The sequence below is a fragment of the Excalfactoria chinensis genome, chromosome 19 (assembly GCF_039878825.1).
Source record: "Excalfactoria chinensis isolate bCotChi1 chromosome 19, bCotChi1.hap2, whole genome shotgun sequence".
In the NCBI taxonomy this organism is placed as follows: Eukaryota; Metazoa; Chordata; class Aves; order Galliformes; family Phasianidae; genus Excalfactoria; species Excalfactoria chinensis.
In genome coordinates, this window is record NC_092843.1 from 4,490,040 (window position 1) to 4,510,486 (window position 20,447).

Consider the following 20,447-nt stretch of genomic DNA (forward strand, 5'->3'; position numbering starts at 1 on the left):
CAGGAAAATAACTCCAATTACGGTAAATAAATCCCCAAATATATGACAATCTGCCTTTTAAACAGGAAACAGAGGGGAATAAGCAAAGGAAGACTTTGGTCTAAACATTGCTGCCACCAGCCTTAAGAGCCCAGGAGCAAGGCTGTGAGACACGTCTGGGCCAAACGCATGCTACCTGAACTTTGCTGATGCAAAGTCTCAACTCCGAGACAGCTTCCTTCCCCCAAAGGAAAGGCGCCTGCAGTTCCCGATGGCCGTGCCAACCTCTCCAGGCACTTGGAGAAGCTCAGGAGAGTCAGCTGCCACCTCTGGACACGTGCGTGGTCCCCACGGTGCTGTGTGAGCACAGGAAGCAGCAGGCTGACACAAGCAGTGTGGGTGTCACGCACGCCTGTGCCACGTCAGCCTTGTCCTGCAAACCTGGACGTGGCCACCAGCAGCCGGCTACCTCTTGTACCCAGCGGCTTTGGAGAGCCTCCGCACCAGCACTGCAATGCAGAGGAAGATGGATGCTCTCCTGCTTCAAACCCAAACCTGAAGCAAAGAAGAAGAGCAGCAACGTGAAAGGAGGAGAAGGATGAATTTAAGGATCGCTTCCTTCCAAACTGAAGGCCTTGGGAAACATTATGGCCTGCCAGCACCTCGCTAACGCTGCAGCTCTGCAGCCTCGTGGGGCAACAGCATGCTGTCACTGCCAGATGAACGTTGGTGACCTCAGTGCAGACACTTCAGTGCACACCTGCTGTGTGACAAGCCAAGCCCCACGGTCACTCAGCTCCATCCTCCCTGCAGAGAGGGTTTGCATTACAAACCTAAGGCCCCAGGGGGAGGCGGAGGGACCTCAGACTCTAGGGCCACTGCTGCCAATGGGACAGGAGCTCATACAATGGGAAAAGCCTACACCTCCCATTTGCCATGCCCCAAGCTGGCAGAGTTGCCCAGACTCTGGGGAAGCACACATTTAACCATGCAAGGAGATAAACGATGAGAAAATGACTCTGCTCTGCTCCCCAGACAGGGGAAGATCAAGTTGCTGCTTCTGCTATCTACAACCTGAGGTTTATTAAGCTTTGCTTTGTGCCTAATTTTAAAACTCCACCAAACCGAGGCAGCCGTCCACAGCACTGCTTTATTTTTAAACTCACTCACATGCACTGGACTCCCTTGCAATCAGCTCCCAGTCCGCTCCAACATGCGAGGTGTGGTTACAGTCTCACCAGAAGAAGCCATTGAGATGCGAGTGCAGCAGCACGGTGTTACATGCTCCCTCCAAGGCTTTTTTCTGCTGCTGCACTCCGCTCTGAGCAAAGCTGGGGGTCCAACCATCAGAAACCAAACCAGCACTGCGGAGACGGTCACAGACTGAGCCCAGTTCTGCCACCACCACCATCCTCCGCATCCCCTCCGGGGATATTTTAAGGGTTCACGCTTTAGCTTATGAGGCTGAGCAGCTGCGGTCAGCAAAGCGAAACGTGCTGCAGGCAGAGCAGGGCCGTGCGGTGGCAAGACGGCAGCAAAGTAGCTGCTCACAGCAAGCATGGTCTGAATTCTGGGGGTCCAGCACCCCTCTGCAGCCAGGCCGGGGCTGAGCATTCATGGCAGGAAGACGGAGGACAATCCTACACCTGCAAGGAGCTGCAGCTGATCTCCACCAATGTGTGGATCCCACCTACCAGGGAGATTTGGGCAAGAAGCTGGTGCAGGTCGTCAAGCATCAAGCAGGACCATGCAACACTTGAAAACCTTTGCAAGAGCTCTCATTAGTGAGCACTCAGACGTGGAAGAAAGTTCAGGCATGAGCCTGAGCGTTTCTGCAGCAATGGGCTGTGCAGCATCAACCGATCTCACGCAGCAAGGCAGTGCAAAGGGACACACACGACTCTGACCTCGCAGCAGGGAGTGAACCCTCCCAGCTTGCTTCACCAACCTTCAACTCCTTTTCTAGCACCAAAAGCCAGACCTTACTCAGCTTCCAGAGGACAGCCTGAGCCCAACCGCTTCCACAAACACTCCCTGCAACCTCCTGTCCAAGCAGCAGGTTTTCCTCCCCGCTCACCGGCACGGCCACCCTGCTCTGCCCAAGGTCCCCTCCAGCAGCAGTGCTCAGCCACAGCCTCCCTGCATGCCTCTGCTCCTTCAGCCCCAGGGGATGCAACTTCCCCCCCCAACGGCACGTGCTGAGGATGCACATATGGCAGCCCCCCCCCCCCCCCCTTCTTCCACCTAAGCCCGACCTCCTAACAAACTCCACACAGCACAATGCGACAGGCTCGGCAGTGCCAGAAGGCATCCAGGTGCTGCAGCCTGATGCTTCACACCCACAGCCAGGCAAATTTGCTGGGATTTCCGGGAAGTGTCTCTAGGGTGCCCCATTGCTGCACCCCCACTTTGGTGTATGCTTGTTTGGAATGCGGGCCTGTCGGGGGGGAGAGGGGAAGTTATTCTGGTGGTGGCCTATGAATAACATCCAGTGATTTATAGGAAGTATAATCCAATAATACAGTAAAATAAAACAGTGTGTCTGAGATGGGTTTGATTCCAGGAATTATAAAACAAATTATTAAAGAGAGAGAGAAAGAAAAAAGCCTCAGAGAGGCCAGATCGGAGTAAATTGGGCACAGATGGGCTGGGAGGGGGTTTCTCTCTCTCCCCTCACCGAGATGCCCCTGCCGCAAGCACGGCTTCAATTAGTCTTTGCAGAAACCAGAGTTTTATTTCCCCAAATTACAGAATTAAAAAAAAATTAAAATGCTTGGAGTGTTTGTGGTTGGGATAAAGGGATCCAAACTTCTCTGTTAGCTGATGGTGCAGATGGCTACCAAACTGTTAAAAGGGCCACCCCGTGAAGAGGCTGGAGCCCAGGAGAGCCCAAACCCTTTGGAAACCACCAACACCATGCGATGCACTGGTGACCACGTGGGGCTGCTCCAGCAATGGCACTTTGCAGCCACACAGAGCACCCATCTCTCTGCTTCCATCCCATGGGTGGGCTCTACTTGCTCCACAGGCTACCAGCACCTTTGTCCCACCTTTGCCCTGCCATAAGGCGGCCAGCCAGGAGGTCAAGGGACCAGCCGGCTGCACGTCCCCCATCACCAATGGGGAGGTTGGGCTCACAGGGAGCAGCGCGTTGTCTGGTGCAGAACAGCGGGGGAATGTTTCATGTGGGAATTCTTTGGCTTCCTCTGGCAGGGAAAACAACAGACCCAAGCCATTTCCTGGGGTCTTCCCAGTGTTGCAAGGGTAGCTGCAATCGGTTCCTGCTCCAGGAAGGTGAGCGCAGCCCTGCTGCCAGCACCAGGCATAGGGCTGTACTCAGCTCTGCACCCCAAAAAATGATCAGATGGGCACAGGGCCATCTTTGCAAAGAGCAGGAGGAGACATTGCTGCAAACACTGCAATGCAGAGGCAAAGGAAAATGAGTGAAAAGCAAAGAGCAGCAGATAGAAACCACTCTGCACGAACCACCAGCCTGCCATGCTGCTAGAGGACTTGGGACAGACTGAACGCAACCTGCTCAATGAAACTAGGGGAAGCTGAGAGTAAGGAAATGGCAGGGTGGGTGTCTGGCATCAGTCTGAGGAAGAAAAAGGAAAGGTATTTACTTAAGTGAGTTTGATTATTAATACTTCCATGTTTTTTCAATACCCAAGTCAGCGATTAGAAATTTGTGTTAACTGGCAATGAATTAAAGTATGCAAAATTCTCCACGTCAAGACTGCCTGCAACACCACCCCACAAGTGCTAGTAGAACCCCCCAACCCCAGCACCAGGGACTCATTAGACAACAGAGAGGGCGCAAGAAGCAAGTAAGCCTTCAAGTTTCTCAGGAGCAGCTGCGGCCCCACAGAATGGAAATACATGGGAGGGGAGGGAGGGAGCACCTGCCCCAAGAGATATCTGCCCCCAGACAGAGAGGAGAGGAGGCTCTCAGACAGACCTCCCTCACTGACCCCAAACACACACATCTCCTGCTACCGACGGCTCGCAGTGAACATCAGACAGAGTCGTGCCATGGGAAGGACACAGCAGCTCCGATCCCGGATTTGCAGGAGGATTGCAGGAGGAGGGGATCTCTAGAGGTCACTCGGTCCAACTGCAGGATTAGATGCAGCCTCACAGAGCTCACCCTGCCAAGCCCTGCCTCCAGCGAGCGCTGCTCCCAGCAGGGCTTCCTGGCAGTCGGGATGCACTCAGGGCGGAACTGCTCCCTGCATCCCCTCTGCACCCACTGCTGCCCATGCAGCTGCAGCCCAGAGAGGTGACTCATGTGCTGGGAAATGGAAACCCGCACCTTCCCAACAGCCCTTTGCCACATGCTCCAGTCTGCCCTCTGCCCACAGCATCCCACACACAGAGGGGAAGGAGTCAACACCCTCCCTGCTCTGTACCGGGCACTTGGTAAAAACACATGGAGCTCTCTTGCTTGCCTTTTAAACTCCATGCTCTTTGCTTGCTTTTTTCTTCCCCACCCCCCCCTCCACTCCCCTTCTGCACCCAACTCCCAGCACTTCTCAGTATCACTGCGTCGGCACTGAGCCCAACGCGGGCTCTGCCAGCACTCAGCACACGAGCACTCAGAGACCACCGGAGCGTTTGTGCTGACAACAGAATTAGCTTTGCCAACAACATTCCTCACAGCCTTTTGGGGTCACCAGAGCAAGGAGCCCTTGGGGGCACAAAGCATCAGATGGCAGCCGCAGTGCCATCCAACCCACAGCGCTTCTCCAACCCCACCACCTGCTCTGTGTACGGTCCACAGGTCCCCAGCAGGAGCAGGTTTTCTTTCTCCAGAGATAAGAGAGCTGGGAGCAGCTGGCAACTACTCACACAGGAGACAAGAAACTCCAAGAAGACTTATTTTGCACAGGAGATAAAAAGTGCTCCCTGTCTGTCACTCACTCACTCACATCCACAGCTCAGCTGCGGATGGAGGAGCACAGTCCAGTGGTCTGAGAGCTGGGATTGCTTCCAGCCTTGCCACGGGGGCTTCTACACAACCCAGACAGATTTCTTCCTCTTTACCACCCGCTCCTGTCTGAGAGCGCAGACACAGCTATTAATATACCTACCGGGGGGCCGCACACAGGCATTGCTCATCATCAGAAAGTGCTTTGCAGCTCAGACATAAACACACTGGTGCTGGTTGGCACCTAGCAGGAAGGAGGGCACGTCCTCGTTAGCAGGGCTGACGGCTCACAGGATTTCCCAAAGGGGAGGGATGGTGCCTGTGAAGCACACAGCACAAGGAGCCATGCAGCCCAACCCTCTGGCTGCCACCAGCCCGCTTGGCCACCAAGAACTACAACTGACACACAGGGGAGAAATCACCCAGCGGCAGCACACCAGGGCTCAGCCCTGCAGCCCATGTGGTGGCTTTGATTGAGATCCATCTGTTTTTGGAAGCTGTATCTCAAGCCATCAGTGTGCCACACGCTACTTCCCCCAGCTAGGGAGCATGGCCCTTTCTGTGCTCCCAAAAACATGGCCCAGGCTGATCCAGGCACCTGCTGCTGGGGGGCCGAGGGGAGAAACACACACCCTGGAAGCATGATTTCACACCCAGAGGAAAGGATTCTGCTTTGGTAGCATCCCTGCTAAGTAACAAATTAAACCCGACAATGACAGTGCCCACATCTTGGGCAGATGGAGGATGAGTGACACGAGATGTGCTTTATCCTCCAAGTGCCTTAACACAGGGCATAGCCTCCAGCAGCACTTCCCATCGCACTGCTCAGCCACCCACACAGACACAGACAACAACGTTCTGCCCTCAGCCAGCCCTCCAAGATCCTCCCATCCCTCACAGTGCCAACGTGGGCACTGAGCAGGACCCGGGCGAAGCGCCGGAAGGGCAGAGCCGTAGAACAGAGCCTTCTGTCCATGCCTGATGACTCAGGCTCCAGGGGGATGTGATGCCTCCTCACTCCACATCATTAACCACCTCACTGAGGCCTTCCAGCACAAGCCACAGCATTTTTGCTATCCTTACACACACTGACACCACCAGGTATCCAACCCCGTTGGACTCGAGCTGGGTACGTTGCCCTCCACCCTTTCTCCATCCACAGCTCAAAGAAAGACGAGCGATCCCCGGCCCATTTCCCTTAAAGCAGCACATGGTACCTTTGGGCTGGGAGTTGTACACTGCAAACATGTTGATTGCCACGAGCTGGAGCATGCGGGCGCTTCCGATGGGAGGGGGGCTGTGCTGCAGCAGGACCTGGAACTCCCTCAGGACCTCCTCGGCCACCGCAGGGAACGTCTCCATCCTGCAGACAGAGAGAGATGCTGTAGAGCAGAACGCAGACTGTGCCCTGGGGAGGGTGGCACAGCTCCATCCGTGTCACCTTGCGTGGGAAACATGGACCCCCCACAAGGCACTGAAGGGTTGCTGCCCATGCCAGAGCCACAGGGAATCGCTGCCTCTGGAGTGAAGGTGCAGGCGGTGCGAGGGAGACAGACGAAGCCTTCCTCGGTGAGGGCAGCGAGGGATTGCTCTGCAACCAACAGGCAGCATTCCTTTGGCAGGAAAACACGGCCTTTATGAGTCATTTCTGACCAACCATTTTTTTCTACTGACTTCTACCAAGCTGGGAGGGGTGCCAAGAGGCCAGCAGCTCGCTTGGACCAGGAGCAGCCCATGGGACTCCCAAGAAACACGGGCTGCAGCAAACGGCACACACGGGTGCCACATTGCGGATGTGGCAATTCCAAGTGTGTTGAACGCTGGCCAAGAACACACTTCCTCCAGAGAACAGTGCCTGTCCCCAGTTCCTGTGCTGGTGCTGCCTATGGGGACAGGACCCACGGAGCCCTCCAAGCTGCACAGTCCCAGCACAGTGAGAAAGCTGTCAGCTCTCAATATTTGGAGCCCTGCCTTGCTCAGGGGACAGGAACCTGCAGTCCTCTGGTCCTGCTAGCTGCTATTGCTCATCAGACACAGCTGCAGTGCCACGCCGGGGACGAGGTGTGCTTTCAACACTGCTCACAAGCGCCCGTGGAAAGCTGACACGTTTATCCTGCTCTTCATCTGGCGTCACTAGGGGAATTAACCGAGGTTACTTACAGAGCTGATGGATCCTCAGCAATCCCCAAGCTGAAGTGTGCTCAGCAATGGAACCGACTGCAAAGCGCACAGTCAGTTCACAGAAACAGTGGTGACGTGGCTGCCCACAACGGCCCTCCCAGGAGCCCTCACCTGGTATTCCCTGAAGGCATCTTTATATCAAGACACTGAGGAATCTGCAAACTGGGGGGGAAAATAAAAGAATAGTTCTCCTATCCCACTGCCTCCTCTGCTGAGTTTGCTCTGTTCCTTCTCGGTCCTGCACTAGAAAAAGTCACAGCCGGACCAAGCAAGAATGAGCAATGGTCTGCAGCAAGCGCCAGCTCCTTATCTGTGACAGCGTAACTCACGTGCCCACAATGGGAGGGAGGGAGCCAGAATGTGCAGTGGGTACAGCACAGGGAGCCAGGACAGGCAACCTCAAGGGCCTCCAGAGCAATTTCCTCTATCTTCCCCCTGAGAGATTCAGATCTTGTGATATCAGCATGCTACAGACTGGATTAGAAAGCCACTTCTGGTAACCCACATGGGCAATTCTACTGGGCTTCCCCAACAGACTTTCAGGACAGCAGTAGGCTCTATTTTTAAAGACAGAATTGCTTTCTGCTTAACCATATTTCACAGATGCCTTTCAACAACCGGTCCTATCTAGCAGCAGGGCTACCCTCTGCCTTGGCACTGTTTGCCAGAGCGATGCAAAGCCTCCATTACCTTCCCAGAGACGTGGGCTGTAACTAATAGGCCCCTTGTATTTGGTAGCCCTGCAGAACGGAGCAGCTCTGCCAGCACAAAAGAGTTGCTCCCTCTCAAAGAGGCAACTTCCCTGGAGCTGAGGCACAGCCAGGGACTGAGAGCACAATGATTGTCTCTAAAGACTTCCTAATTTTGAGAAATCTCAGACCACGTCCAACATATGCAGCAACATCCTCGTAGGGCAGATGGGCCACTGGGGATGGAGGAGCCCTTTGTGGGATGGGTCATTAGCGAGGAGATGGAGATTGCTGCCATGGAATAACAAGAAGGAACAGTGAGGGCTTCCTTAGCCCTGCCAGCTGTGCCTGGATATTGCAGCATATCTGGAACGGCAGGCAGTAACCCCACCGAGTTCAGAACCAGCAGGTCAAGAACCGAGCGGAAGCTTTTAATAACATGCTTACCTGTGGTTTTGGGAACAAGATGGCTCAACATCAGCTCAACACCATCTTTTCCACACTTTTTACAGATAAATTACCATAGATCCTGCCCAGGGAGGACTCAGCCATTCCTCACCTTTTACCTATTTTAAGCACGGAAGCTGTTTAGCAGGGCTGGACGATTTCTCTTCCTGTGTCATGTTATTACTTTCTAGTTCCCTTCTAAGTACTTCAGGGGATCTTCTGCCATTAAACATACTTGGGTTTTCTAAATGACTGCCCTGGGAAGCAACCGCCTCTAACACTACATCTTAATTTCACAAAAGTCTCGGGAGCCAAATGTGCAAGCAATCACTGCAACATCCCCATTAATCCCCCTGCTGGCAAGTGCTCAGCCCAGAGCTCGGCCGCGAGCACAGCCTGGCAGAGCTGTGGACCAGCAGCTCCCTGGATGTTCTGCCCCACAGCACAGACATGCTGCCATCAAGAAACCTAGTGTGAGGGCTCTGCTTCTCCTTCCCACTGCTTTACGAAGGGTGCAAGGTCAAGCACATGCCACGCTGCATGGAACAAGCGCTGTGGCTTCAGGCTGCATCACAGCATCAGTGCTGGTGTGCTGCATTCTTCTGCTTCCTGTCTCCAAGGAGGAGAGGATGACAGGCTCGGGGAACACACTGTCAATGGACAGCAGCTCCCAGCCACTGTGTTGTTTTGCCCCTGGGCTTTGTGCCTCACTGAGTGCTCCCAGAGCCACCACTCCACTGGCTGGGACTGAGGGTGGTGGGAGAGGAGGGGACAACACCAGAGATTAAAGTGGAGGGAGTACGGTTTGTAAGCAAAAAAGGGAGAAAAGAACCTCCAGTCCCTACTGGGTGCACATCAGCTGGCTGAGCCCAGCCTGTGCCAGAGGGTCCCAATGCACGAGGTCTTGAGGTGGGGGGAGAAAACCCCAACACTAACCATTGTGGATTACAGGGCGGGTAGGGAGAATAGGAACCAGGAGGCTAGGCCTGCAAGAATTCACACCCTGTGCCCTCAGCTCCAAACACAGCTTAGTTGCTAACAATATTAAATTCCAAAAAGACTTGTAATGTAGGAAAATAAAATAAACATCCTGCACACTTACCCAATCCTGGTAAACAGCTTCCCATGGGCATGGAGAAAACTGAGGATGAACCTTTTGTTCAGCTGCATGGGAAAAAAAAAAGAGAGAGAGAGGAGAAAACAATTAAACTCTCTCCGATTTCCTGTGAATTAAGAACGTCCCCAGTGACAGAAGAACCTGGCCTGGATGCTGGGGGTGGCACTGGAGATGGGAACCAAATGGACATGCCCGAACTCTTACAAACATCATGCACACAGGCGAGGGCAAGTGCCAAACAGCTGGATGCGAGCAGGGAGAGGGCGGTGGAGGCACAGCACCCTCTGCTGGGGTCGGGCTGATCGCTGCAGCCCCAGGCACTGCTTCGCTCCCTGAGCGGGACCCAGCGCTTCCCACCGATGGGAAAAAGCAAAAGGAAAAACAGAAGCGATTTGGTTCAGCGCTCAGCGGTTGCAGCAGAGGCTGGGAGCAGCCTCTGGTCAAGGCGGGGAGGGAAATCCTCGTTAACGCTTTGCTGCAGTGAGCTCAGCTGCAAAGTTCAGAGCTCGTTTGTGCCGTGCCGGTGCCACTTCCATAAGCATGGGGTTTTGGGGTGAGGTGTTACCCTTTCATTTAACCCCAGCCTTAAGCAACTGCAAAGAGGGAGCCCAGGTTTCACAGGAAAGGCCCTGCAAGGCTGCAGCAGAGATGCTAGGCAGGGCTTGGCATTTCTCTGCAGTTTCTAGCGCAACACGGAGCAGAGTGGATGCAGGGGAAGCTGTCTCAAGCACTCTGTGTGATGGCAGTTTCCTGCTCCACTGAGGTCCAACAACACCAAAATCCAACTCAATTTGTTCCTTATTGCTGCTCCAGACCACCTTTGCTAGCTCAGTAGCCAGCTGGGCTTTCCCCATCCTTATCTGAATAGCTCTGAAGAAGGCTGTGGGTGGCAGAGAGTCACTCTGCGTGACCTTGGAGGTGGCTGTGTCACCCAGGAGCGGCCTGGCCCCTCTCATACCTTCTCTCCAAGAGGGAGCTTTCATCCAATGCCTGCATAGCCTCACCACGATGAGAAAAGCCAGACCCTGAGCACAGCACAGGGAGATGCCGACCAGCAACAACCCGGTCCAGCACCGCCGCTCCGCTCCCATTCACACATCAATTTTACACCCTGAACCCCTCTGCAAAACACAGCAGCACCCTTTCCATTTCCAAGGAGGTCAGAGACACAGAAAGAGGGAGAGCTGGAAGGCAAGGCAGTGCCCAACCAAGTGGCACAGGGCAGCTGCCTCCTGCCTGCATCTGCCCAACTCCCCAGCTCCCATCGTTCTGTATGCAAGCAGCTTGGCGAGGTGCGACGGCTCAGTGAGGTGTAATTAACCCAGGCTGCAGTCCCAGAGGACCCATGCAGGAGAATGATGCCCTGCTGCAGAGTCGCTCCTGGGCCATGTGCGAGTTTCAACATAAAATCTGTCTCATAAAACAAGCCAGACCAATTAAACTGGCCCCCGCAGCAAGGAGTTCTTGCTTACTCACTATTTTACTGCTGCCCTAAAGAGCCCTTTACCACTGGAACCTGACTTTATTTGCCACCATTTTATTAACTCTGCAGATGAAACCCAAAGAGACTGGGGAATACTGGGACAGCTGAGGTAAGCCCTTATTCACTTTACCAGCAATGTAAGGACAGCTGTATTTCTACCATCCTCTTTAAGACACCAAGGCTGCTCAGAGCTTCAAAGGCAGCACACGTACAGAAAACAAGAAATAAGGACACCAGTCCTTTCTCCAGGCCCACACAAAGCCCACAGCCCTAAGAACTGCAGCACTTTACCATCAGCAGGAGAGAAACCAAACTCCCCACCTTGAATGGAAAAGTGCCCCTGCACCCAGCGGTGACACGCACAGAGCGTTCACCCAGGGACAGCAGCAGGACCCAAAGACCTGTGCTGAATCCATTGGAAGCTCCCAGCTCAGTCTCTTCATCACCAATCCCAAGGACATCACAGGAATCAGTGCTGAATTGGGACACGCATATGTGCATACATAAATACAAGTATATTTTCTAAAGGAAGCAGGATGCACGCCTCCAGGAATGAAGCGCATTTTATCCCTCTTGCCAACTTCAGCAAACAGCAGCAAGCCCAGGCTGAGACCTGTGTGCCCCAGTGCTGTGGCACCTCATGCAGGCACCTCTCGTGCTTGTTTCATCACTTTTTCTCTCACAGCCTCAAGGTTTTGATGAGCTCATCGCTTAACTTTGGACCTTTCATCTCCGAGTTCACGCCAGGGCCACGGGCTGCTTTGACTGGGCTTTTCTCCGAATGACTCTTTCCCTGGTGACTCACCTGCCCCTCAGTCTGCAGGAGCCCTCTCTGCTCCTCCTGTCAAATGCTGCTTCTCACGGCTGGAGGGAAACAGCGACTTCCACCGAGCAGCCCACAGCAGGGAGGAGGAGGAGGAAGTCCCACCACCCGCTGTTCTGCATTCGCACGGCGGAGAGGAACGCTTCCCCAATGCCCCACTCAGCTGCCCAGACTCCTGTTAGCAGGAGGCCTGCAACAATTCCATGGCTTCATCTGACTCACTGCGCAATCCAAGAGTGGGTCCCCTCCAAGGGATTCCTCAGAACGGTCCACTTGCCCTTGCTGGGATGTAGGGCTCCCTATACTCATCATTGCTCTGCTCCTTGGGGCAGGTCCCGGTCGGTCACTTGGGATGAGCCCACCAAGTAACGTTGATGCATCAATGAAACAACGTCAAAAAAGAGACTTTGTCCCTTCCAACTGAACAGCGGGCATCACTGATATGGAAGTTATGAGCATATAGTGAAGGCATTAGTTATAAAAACAAACCAGCTGTCAAGGAGAAGAAGGGGTCCCTGCACACAGTAGTGCCTGAAGCTGAAAACAGCTGTTTCGGCTGTCATGAGTCAGCATGTGCAGACAGACTAAATCCACCTGGGAAGAAGCAACCTCACAAGAGGAAGCAATCCACTGCTGCTCGGGGAGCATCCACACACCACACCTCCAACCAAAGTGGATTTGTTGCCATGGAAGAAATCAACAGTGACTAACAACTCCACTCCGAGCACCTCAGTGCACAGATAGCAACAGCCCCAGAACAGCCAGCTCAAATCACAGCAGCCACGACGAGGAACGTCCTGACAGCTCACAGAGCAGAGGCAGTCAGACAGCTGAAAGGAAGGTCTGGCATGGCCTGAGCCAGAAACGAAGAAAGCAAGACCCAACCTCAAGAGACTGCGCCATGATTAGAAAGGGTTGAAAACGCCTCCCACCCTCGTGCAGAAACACAGGAAATGCCACCAGGGTGCACAGGAAAAGGAGTGCCACGAGGCGGGCCGAGAAGCAGAGCCATGGACCCATTTGGCTCACTGCAGGGAGTGCACAGAGTTTGGCACCTGAGCATCAGCCCCAGCTGTGAAGGAGGCACCAAATAAGGGAAGGATTCTGGAGCAGCGACTCCTGGGGAAAAAAGTGTTTCAAGTTAAAAATTGTTACTTCAGGTTTGGAAGTAAATTTCAGGATCTGGTCTTTATCAAGCGAGGCAAACTTTCTTCAACATCAGCAAAGCATCTGTGGAGCAGAAAGCAGTGTCAGAGTCAAAATAGGCTGCAAAAGACAAGTCCATTAATCAAGAGACCAGATGCAAAACTGCCTGCAACGAACGCGCTGCCTCCACAGGAGTGGAAGGGGCTGGAGCACTGCGGGATGCTCCCCAAAGTCTGGGGTATCCTCAGTGATGAGGGGTTGGGACACAGACCACAGAGCCACGCAGTTCAGCTCCAAAACACGTACCACACTCATCCCAAATATTTGCATGGTTCTTGGGCAGCCAAGGCTTTTCCAGGCACAGCTTCTTTGCTGGGAAACCAGGCACCTCAGGCATGCCGGACCTCCCTCCCAGCTCCAGGGCTGGATATCCCACATTGACTATTACTGCTCCCCTACGTATCCTTCAGCTAAATGCCAGCCCAGCTCTTAGCCCAAACCATCCTCACCCCGCAAGGCCCAGCTCTGGCTGCTGCTCCCCATAGCAGTATCTCAGTGCAGCAGCACCGAGCACAGATTGCTTCCTGAAACCCAGGATGCTGCAGAATTCCTCTTCACATATCACCTGCAAATGCATACAGATACAGAGCTGCACTTGGCTTCTCCTGGCCACGTGTTCTAGTGCAGGTATCTGTTTAGCAGTGCAACGTCCTGCCCTGAATTAGATTCATTTTTGTAGCAACAGAAGCAACTCCAGTGAGAGTCCCAATTCTCAAACATGAGAGACCATACGAATGAAAATCCAATTTACTATGACGTGGAAAAAAAGAGGGAACCCTGATGTATCGTGGCCTTGAGGCACAGAAAACTCATTTACAGGTTAAGAAAATTTGATACGCTCCTGCAACTTCCTGATCTTTTGGGCTGCAGCAGCTGTGGCTCCAAGATACATCTCATGGCTTTACGAGTTACAAGGCAGCATCCCAGCAAGAGAAAAAGAGGCAGTAAGGAAGCCCTTCAGCACAGCCGATGAGCTTTTGATTTATTCCCCTTCATCACTGCAGGAAGCAGGTGAGATGAGAAACATAAGCAAGAAAATGGTGTGTGTTAGTAATGTAGAATTGAGCAATGGTGACTTCGCTGTCTCTGAAACAAATACCTGGCCTACAAGGACGTTTGATATGATTTAATCATGAAGCTATTAGTAGCACATTCAATTTACAGAAAACAGGTCAGCTAGAGTGTTTATATGCATGTGATTTTGTTTGCGACCAGACCTGTATCTAAGCTGCTTGTAAAGCATTTAAATCAGCAACGTGCAACACTCTCAGATAAAAAGAACAGACTAAACGCAGTATATGGTGATTCAATAAGTTAAAACCTGATCGAATTAACATCTTCAAAAGCAGCAGCCTTCAGGGAACCCTCACTAAACTGGATGGGAAGAGGTCAGCAGAAGTTTTCCACCAGCGTTGCTATCAGTGAACTGAAAGTAAATCCAGTCGCCAACTGCCTGTGGTACAAAGGGAGCAATAAGCACTGATGGTCGCAGCGCATTCACATAAGGTTATTATAATTGTTTCATAATCCGGGTTTTTCCAACACTGAGTGCCACATCATACATCTCACATGGTGGAAAATCAGCCTCCTTGGGGCAGCTCCCATAGAAAGGCTTTCAGGGATTCCCAGAGCAACGTCCAGCAGAAGGGTTAACACATCCCTCGCGCAGGGCAGGCACTGGACAGCATGTTTACATCTATATACGGCACTGGTGAGACTGACACTGAAATACCACATCCAGTTCTGGTGCCCTTGTTTTTAAAGAGATGCTGCAAAACTGGAAGAGGTCCAGCAAACAGCCATAAAAGCGATTCAAACACTAGAAATAACGTCTTGCAGTGGAAAAAAAAACCAACTTAAACAGCTCAATCTGTTCAGTGTATCAGGAAAGTCTGGGAGGTGGTTTGATTGCAGTGTGCAAAGCACCTCCTGTGGCATTTAAGGGCTCTTTATACACTAGCAGAACTGCAAAGCAAGAGAACAAACGAGAAACGTGCACTGTGGAAATAAGGCACAAACGTTTCAGAACTGGTGCAGTTATCACTGGAACAAACTCCCCAGGAAGAGGGTGGAATCTCAAGGCTGGATGTCTTTCTGGAAGTTTTGCTTTAGCCAAACACAAGTTATTTGGCTTCATATTGGAGTAGCCGGGTGAAATTTAAAGACCCGTGATATACAGGAGATCACACCAGATGATCTAATGGTCCCTGCTGGCCATAAACTCTATGAATCTATGCAAACATGCCAGAGAGGGTCCTCAGCTGAGATATCAAGTTAACTTTCAGCACAAAACTTTTCACGAATTGGCTCTGGTGCTGCAGGTCATTTAGGATACAAGCTCAGCTCTTCCAGACTGCATCTGGTTAAGCACTGAGAGATGACCCAGGCAGCGCTGCTCTCTGTCCAGCAGGTAAGGCAGGCTGCATGCTGTGTGCTGAAGCGGCTCCAAGCAGCAAAAGCAGCTCATACTCAAATACATACTGTTTGCCAGGAGTGAACAGCATCCTCTTCCTGTGATAGAAAACTGACACTGAGAAACGTGCGATGAGTTCAGGCCATAAGAAATCTCCTGTTCACGTAGCTCAGGGTGTTGTCAGCCTTCTTCGCTATTCCAGGGCTGATTATTTGTGGGGTCAAGCACAAAGTGGGGAAATAATGGAAGAGATTAAGAATGGTGAGGATAGAAAAGACATAACTCTAATAGGAGTTAGGCCAACAGAGAAGACATTCGGACAATGGGCTGAGCAGAGGCAGAGCCTTCCAGAAGGATGACAGTGTTATCATCAGCAGCTCGCCACGCTTCTGCTCTCCCAGCTGTGCTCAGCAATGAGGGACAGGGCGGTGGCAGCCAGGCTGAGCTAAGCACAACTCCCATGGGACAAAGCTGGGTCCACGTGTGAGCATCACACAGCCGTCCTGCTGCATTCGGATACATCCGGAGCCTTTGCTCCTACCTGGACAGTGTAATGCAGGGCACTCAGGCATCTCCCTCTCCACTCTGAACTGCATGGCAATGAAATCTGCTGGGGAGGAAGAGTAGAGCCAAGGACAGAGGAAATGACACAGATTCCAGCAGGTTCCACTCCCTGATCCTCCGGAAGGAAGTTTCTTTCCGAATATCCACCTCCACAGTGGATACGGAATCTGGCTGGAAGTGCCTCATTCGACACTGGAAAGAAATAAATATTCCCCGTGGCAGAAATAAGGGTTTGACTGTGGAATATGAGATGCCAACCCAGCCAGTGTACAACAGAAAAAGTCAAACTGGGCCAACATCAGACGGAGATCAAGGTTAGACTAACAAGAAAGGCTCAAGAGCAATCACTGCCTAACAGCCCTCACCCTGCTCTGGGAAATTTCCCAGTCCCTCTATTAGACATTTTACTTCCTTTACCAGAGCTGCCAATTCCTGCAGCATTCTTGTCTGAAGTGCAAACCCTCCCTTCCCAACACCGCTCTGCAGCGCCTGGATCATCCAACCCGCTGCTACGAGAAAGGGCTCGTGTGCAGCAGCAGGAGGGGGTTTGGTTACACACAAATCCCTGGCTGATCAGCACCAGCAGGAGAGGAAATGAGGAAAGAGTGACTGACAGGGAATGGTGGTTTCTGGCTGACTGTGCTCGGTTTTAGGGTATGAGAAGCCTGTTGGAACGTGAAGCTTTGCCCCCCTACTCCGCACAGCCTCTCTGAGTACTGGGATACAGCAGAGCCCCTCATACAGGCGTAAGCCATTGATGTCTTTGTAGGGTCCCACCTCTGATCCACCACCCACCTTCCACACACAATAGCACCAGATGCTTGTTACAGGAAGGAGAACACATCAGCGTTTCTCCCCTTCAAGTAACATCAGACCCTGCCTTGTTCTTCGCAGTCAGATAAAACCACCAACATGGCCTAAAAATAAATGAAAAAAACCAATAATAAAAATCAACACTAACTTCTGGAAACTCTTACCCGCTGCTTAGCCTTCACTATCAGGGTAGTGGCAAAAGGTCAGGTTGTGCTGGAAAGCAGCACATGGGTTCTATGTGACACGCACATGCACGCTCTATGAGGTAACCAGGCTCTATGAGCAGTGCTGAGCATCAATGGGAGATCTGTAGGGTCTTGTTCTGCCTCGTGCTTTTTTGGTTGGATTGCTAAAGCGTAAACCATAGCTGAGGAGGTTGTTTAGAAGTTCAAAAAGATCGGTGTTTGAAAGGAGTGCAAGCAGAGAAGGGTGCACAACTGGTCGGCAACAATGTCAGCTGCATGGCTGAATGTCACGTCTCAAACCCAGAGAGGCTATGAGTGTGGTTTTAGTGTTTAACCAGCTTCAACTGCAGCCTGGCACTCTTTTACTTCCTCTGCACTGAAGGCTCCTCACTGCTGGGGGAAAGAAACCAATCTCACCGCGTGAAACCAAACGGCTAGAGTAAAAATAAAGCCCTGAGGTGGTTTGGTGACCTGAGGTCATATTAGGAGGTAGAGGGGTTGCTGGCTGGGGAAAGCACTTAGAAACACTCACGCTGCCAACCAAGAAAGAGATTGCAGGAAAGGAGGCAAGGCAAAGAATTAACACGAGTCCAGCACTAAAGAGGTTGAGACGCCTCCTTTGCACGCTACCAGCTCCCCCGTGTTCAAAACAGTTTGTAAACCGTTTCCTAAACACAAAGGGGAAAAAAAAAAAACCCAGACCTAGTCCTGACCTCCACGAATGAGTAACCAAACCCAACTGCTTCCTGCCAGCTTGTGGGGGTGAGAAATGGAGGCTGCTGGGCAGGGCAGATGGAACTCCGGGTTTCTCCCTCTCAAGTACCTCTTTGGGCATAAAAATTAGGGATTCAGCATCTCCTGCTGCCTTTTCACGTGGGTGGTGGGTAAAGGAGAGGAATAAGGAGGGGCAGCCCTCTGCTGACTACTAGTGCTCAACGTTCCCACCCCGCAGAGTCTCCCTGTGCCATAGGAGAGGCTCAGAAGAGGACTACACACTACATCACAGCCAAGCTTCGAGTCAAACACAAGGCAACAGAGCAGCAAGCAGCAGGTTGGAGGGGAAGCACTGCCCTCCCCTGACAGTAAGGGCAGACCATTCTGCACCAGACCACAGACAGCATCACTATGTCGCGTACTAGAGAGCACCTAAGCGTAAACAAACTTCCTGATCTACGAGCAGCTGCCTTCCTGCAGTAAGGCGCTGATGGCAGCCTGACCCACCGCCCCACTGTGAGACCTTGGGTATACCCTGCAGCGAGAGAAACCCACCTCCTGCGTCCCCTCCCTTTGGGGACACACCTATGTCACCGCTCTGGTGCGGCTCGAACATATAACAGGCGTGAGAAAAGGCTTCAGCAGAGAGCACTGCTGGTCCCATGGTTTCTATTCCCTCCACTCTCTGCACATGTGTGCAATGCTGGGTGTAAATAACGCATACGAAAGTTAGCTTGTGAGCTTTCTGAGCACTGTGCAAGCGTGCAGGGTTACCCTTTGCATCTCAGCAGTGAAAGGAAGGCAGGCAGTGAATGCAGAGCCTGCTGTATTGCACACCCATGCTTTCACGCTGCCAGAAGTGCCACCCAGCCATGCTGGACCCATCAGGCAGGCAGCAGAACGGGGGGCAGATGCCTCAGATTAATGAGTCTCCCAAGTGGCCTCTCGTCCACCTGTACGGAAGAGCAGCCATCATTACAGCGATACATCATTTCCACTTCAGTCTGTCATTAATTTCTAGTTGTGTATAATGAAAAAGCTGACAGCAAAAGGAGTTGCTCTCAAACAGGGATGCTTCTGCGGGGTATCTGCACAAGGTAAGCTGGGCCATGCTTGCAGATGCTCAGCTCACATCACAGCAGTCTCACCACAAACCAGACACTTCTAGGGACAGCAGGGCCACCCTAACACTGAACACAGGTCACTACTGTTACTCAGTGTGATCAGCCCCAGCAGAGGACGGGATGATGGAGCACAACGGCCAGAATCCCCCACCAAAACCTCTAATGGATAAACAGAAGGTCTGATCCCACTGCTGCCCTAGCAGTACTCCTCTCCAGATGTAGAACCCCAGAGGAAAAGCTGCACTGCCTGAAACAAGCTGGGAGAAGGAGCCAGTCCAGAGCAGCTGCTGCCCAAGAGGAACAAGGACACAGAGGAGAAACAACAAACAAGGCCATGGAAAAACGGATGGGAAAAGTGCAGGAGCTGACTGGGACAGTGACCCTATTCCCAGCTAATAACACGTGCCCTCCATCAAGGCAGTACCTTCCTTAGGCAGCCCCCAGGAGCGCAGTTGTTCCCTGTCTTCCTCCTGCCTTGGACTATGAATAGGCTGCAGAGGTGTAAGTGGACACAGCATTCATGGTGTACAAACAAATGGTGTCACATAAAGCTAAGCAGGGGAGAACAACTAAGAAAGAAAGTGAGAATCTTTGCAAATATCTTATCTTGGAAAGAAAGAAAAGAATCACAGCCAAAGCTATTATAAAGATAACCCCAAGCAGGCACTGCCATACAAGTTCTCAGTTTTTTGGGTGGCTCTACCAACTTTCTGCTGGCTCTGCAAGACAGAGCCCAGAAGGCTTAATTCTTTAATGATTCCAAAGCATTCAAACATCTGGAGAGAAGTATTATTCAATTACTGTTATGCCAAGGGAAAACCTCTCTTCCATTATCCCAGCTGCAACTATGCAGTAATCTTTATTAGTGCACTCATGCTACGTGATAACATTAGGAAGTATCTACTGCAGAGCACGGGCAGCAGGCAACTGCAACTGTGGGAACCGTAACTCAGCGTTTCCTGACAGGGGTGATTAAAATCTCAAACTTAGTGTAATATTAACACTTTCTCAAGAGACTGACAGCACATTTGCCCTGTTTACTTTACCAACTCACAGCCCGCGCTGTAAGCTGCAGACAGTACTATCACATGTAAGATCAATATAGACCCAAGGCAAACAAAACCAGGGGCACAGAACAAGTAGGACCCAGCTCTCCGGTTCACTTTGCCCTATCCAGCAGTTTATTAGGAAAAAGAAAAAGGAATACGGCTGCCCAATATAGCGGCCCACTGATTCTGCCTCCTTTTCTGCTTTTCTTAGTGGATTCCTACACAAAATTGGGTAAGGAGGGCACCGGGTCACCCTGAACTCTCAAGTCACTGCACACCTAGAAGTACACAACATATGAGAGACCACAGAAAACAGCCAAGAGAAAAACAGAATGAAACTCCAAAAGGCTGCAGATGTAACGGACAAACCCTAACCACAGAAAGGGAGGCTGCAACCCAAATGCTTCTCCTGCTTGCTTTGTCCCATGCCTTCCGTACCAGCACCGCCAAATCATTACTGGGAAGATGCACATCTCTTGGTGTAGACAGGTGGCACATGCTTCCAGTTCTCCATCTTTCTACAATAATAGGACATAACAAACTGTGGAAGAAGCAGCTATGCCAAACCTTTACCTAAACAGAGAGTGCCAAGGCAAAACTGCCAGCCTTGCACACCATCTGTCTCCGTCACAGTGATGACTGCAGCACGAGCCGCCCTTCTGCAGCCTTGCGGTCATACTTTATTTACTCCTTTCAGCTAACTTCTAACCCTGAAGTAAAGCTGTGATGT

General features: G+C 52.0%; 1 protein-coding gene across 2 annotated transcripts in view; it reads right to left on the minus strand.

The window, feature by feature from the left end:
* SMG6 (SMG6 nonsense mediated mRNA decay factor) overlaps positions 1–20,447 on the minus strand; it is an 88,572-nt gene that overhangs the window by 57,397 nt on the left and 10,728 nt on the right. For both annotated transcript variants that reach the window (XM_072353694.1, XM_072353693.1), the window contains exons 9-10: positions 9,329–9,390; positions 6,127–6,272 (exon numbers count right to left, since the gene is read on the minus strand). In XM_072353694.1, the coding sequence (XP_072209795.1) occupies positions 6,127–6,272; positions 9,329–9,390 (208 nt within the window). The remainder of the gene's footprint in view (positions 1–6,126; positions 6,273–9,328; positions 9,391–20,447) is intronic.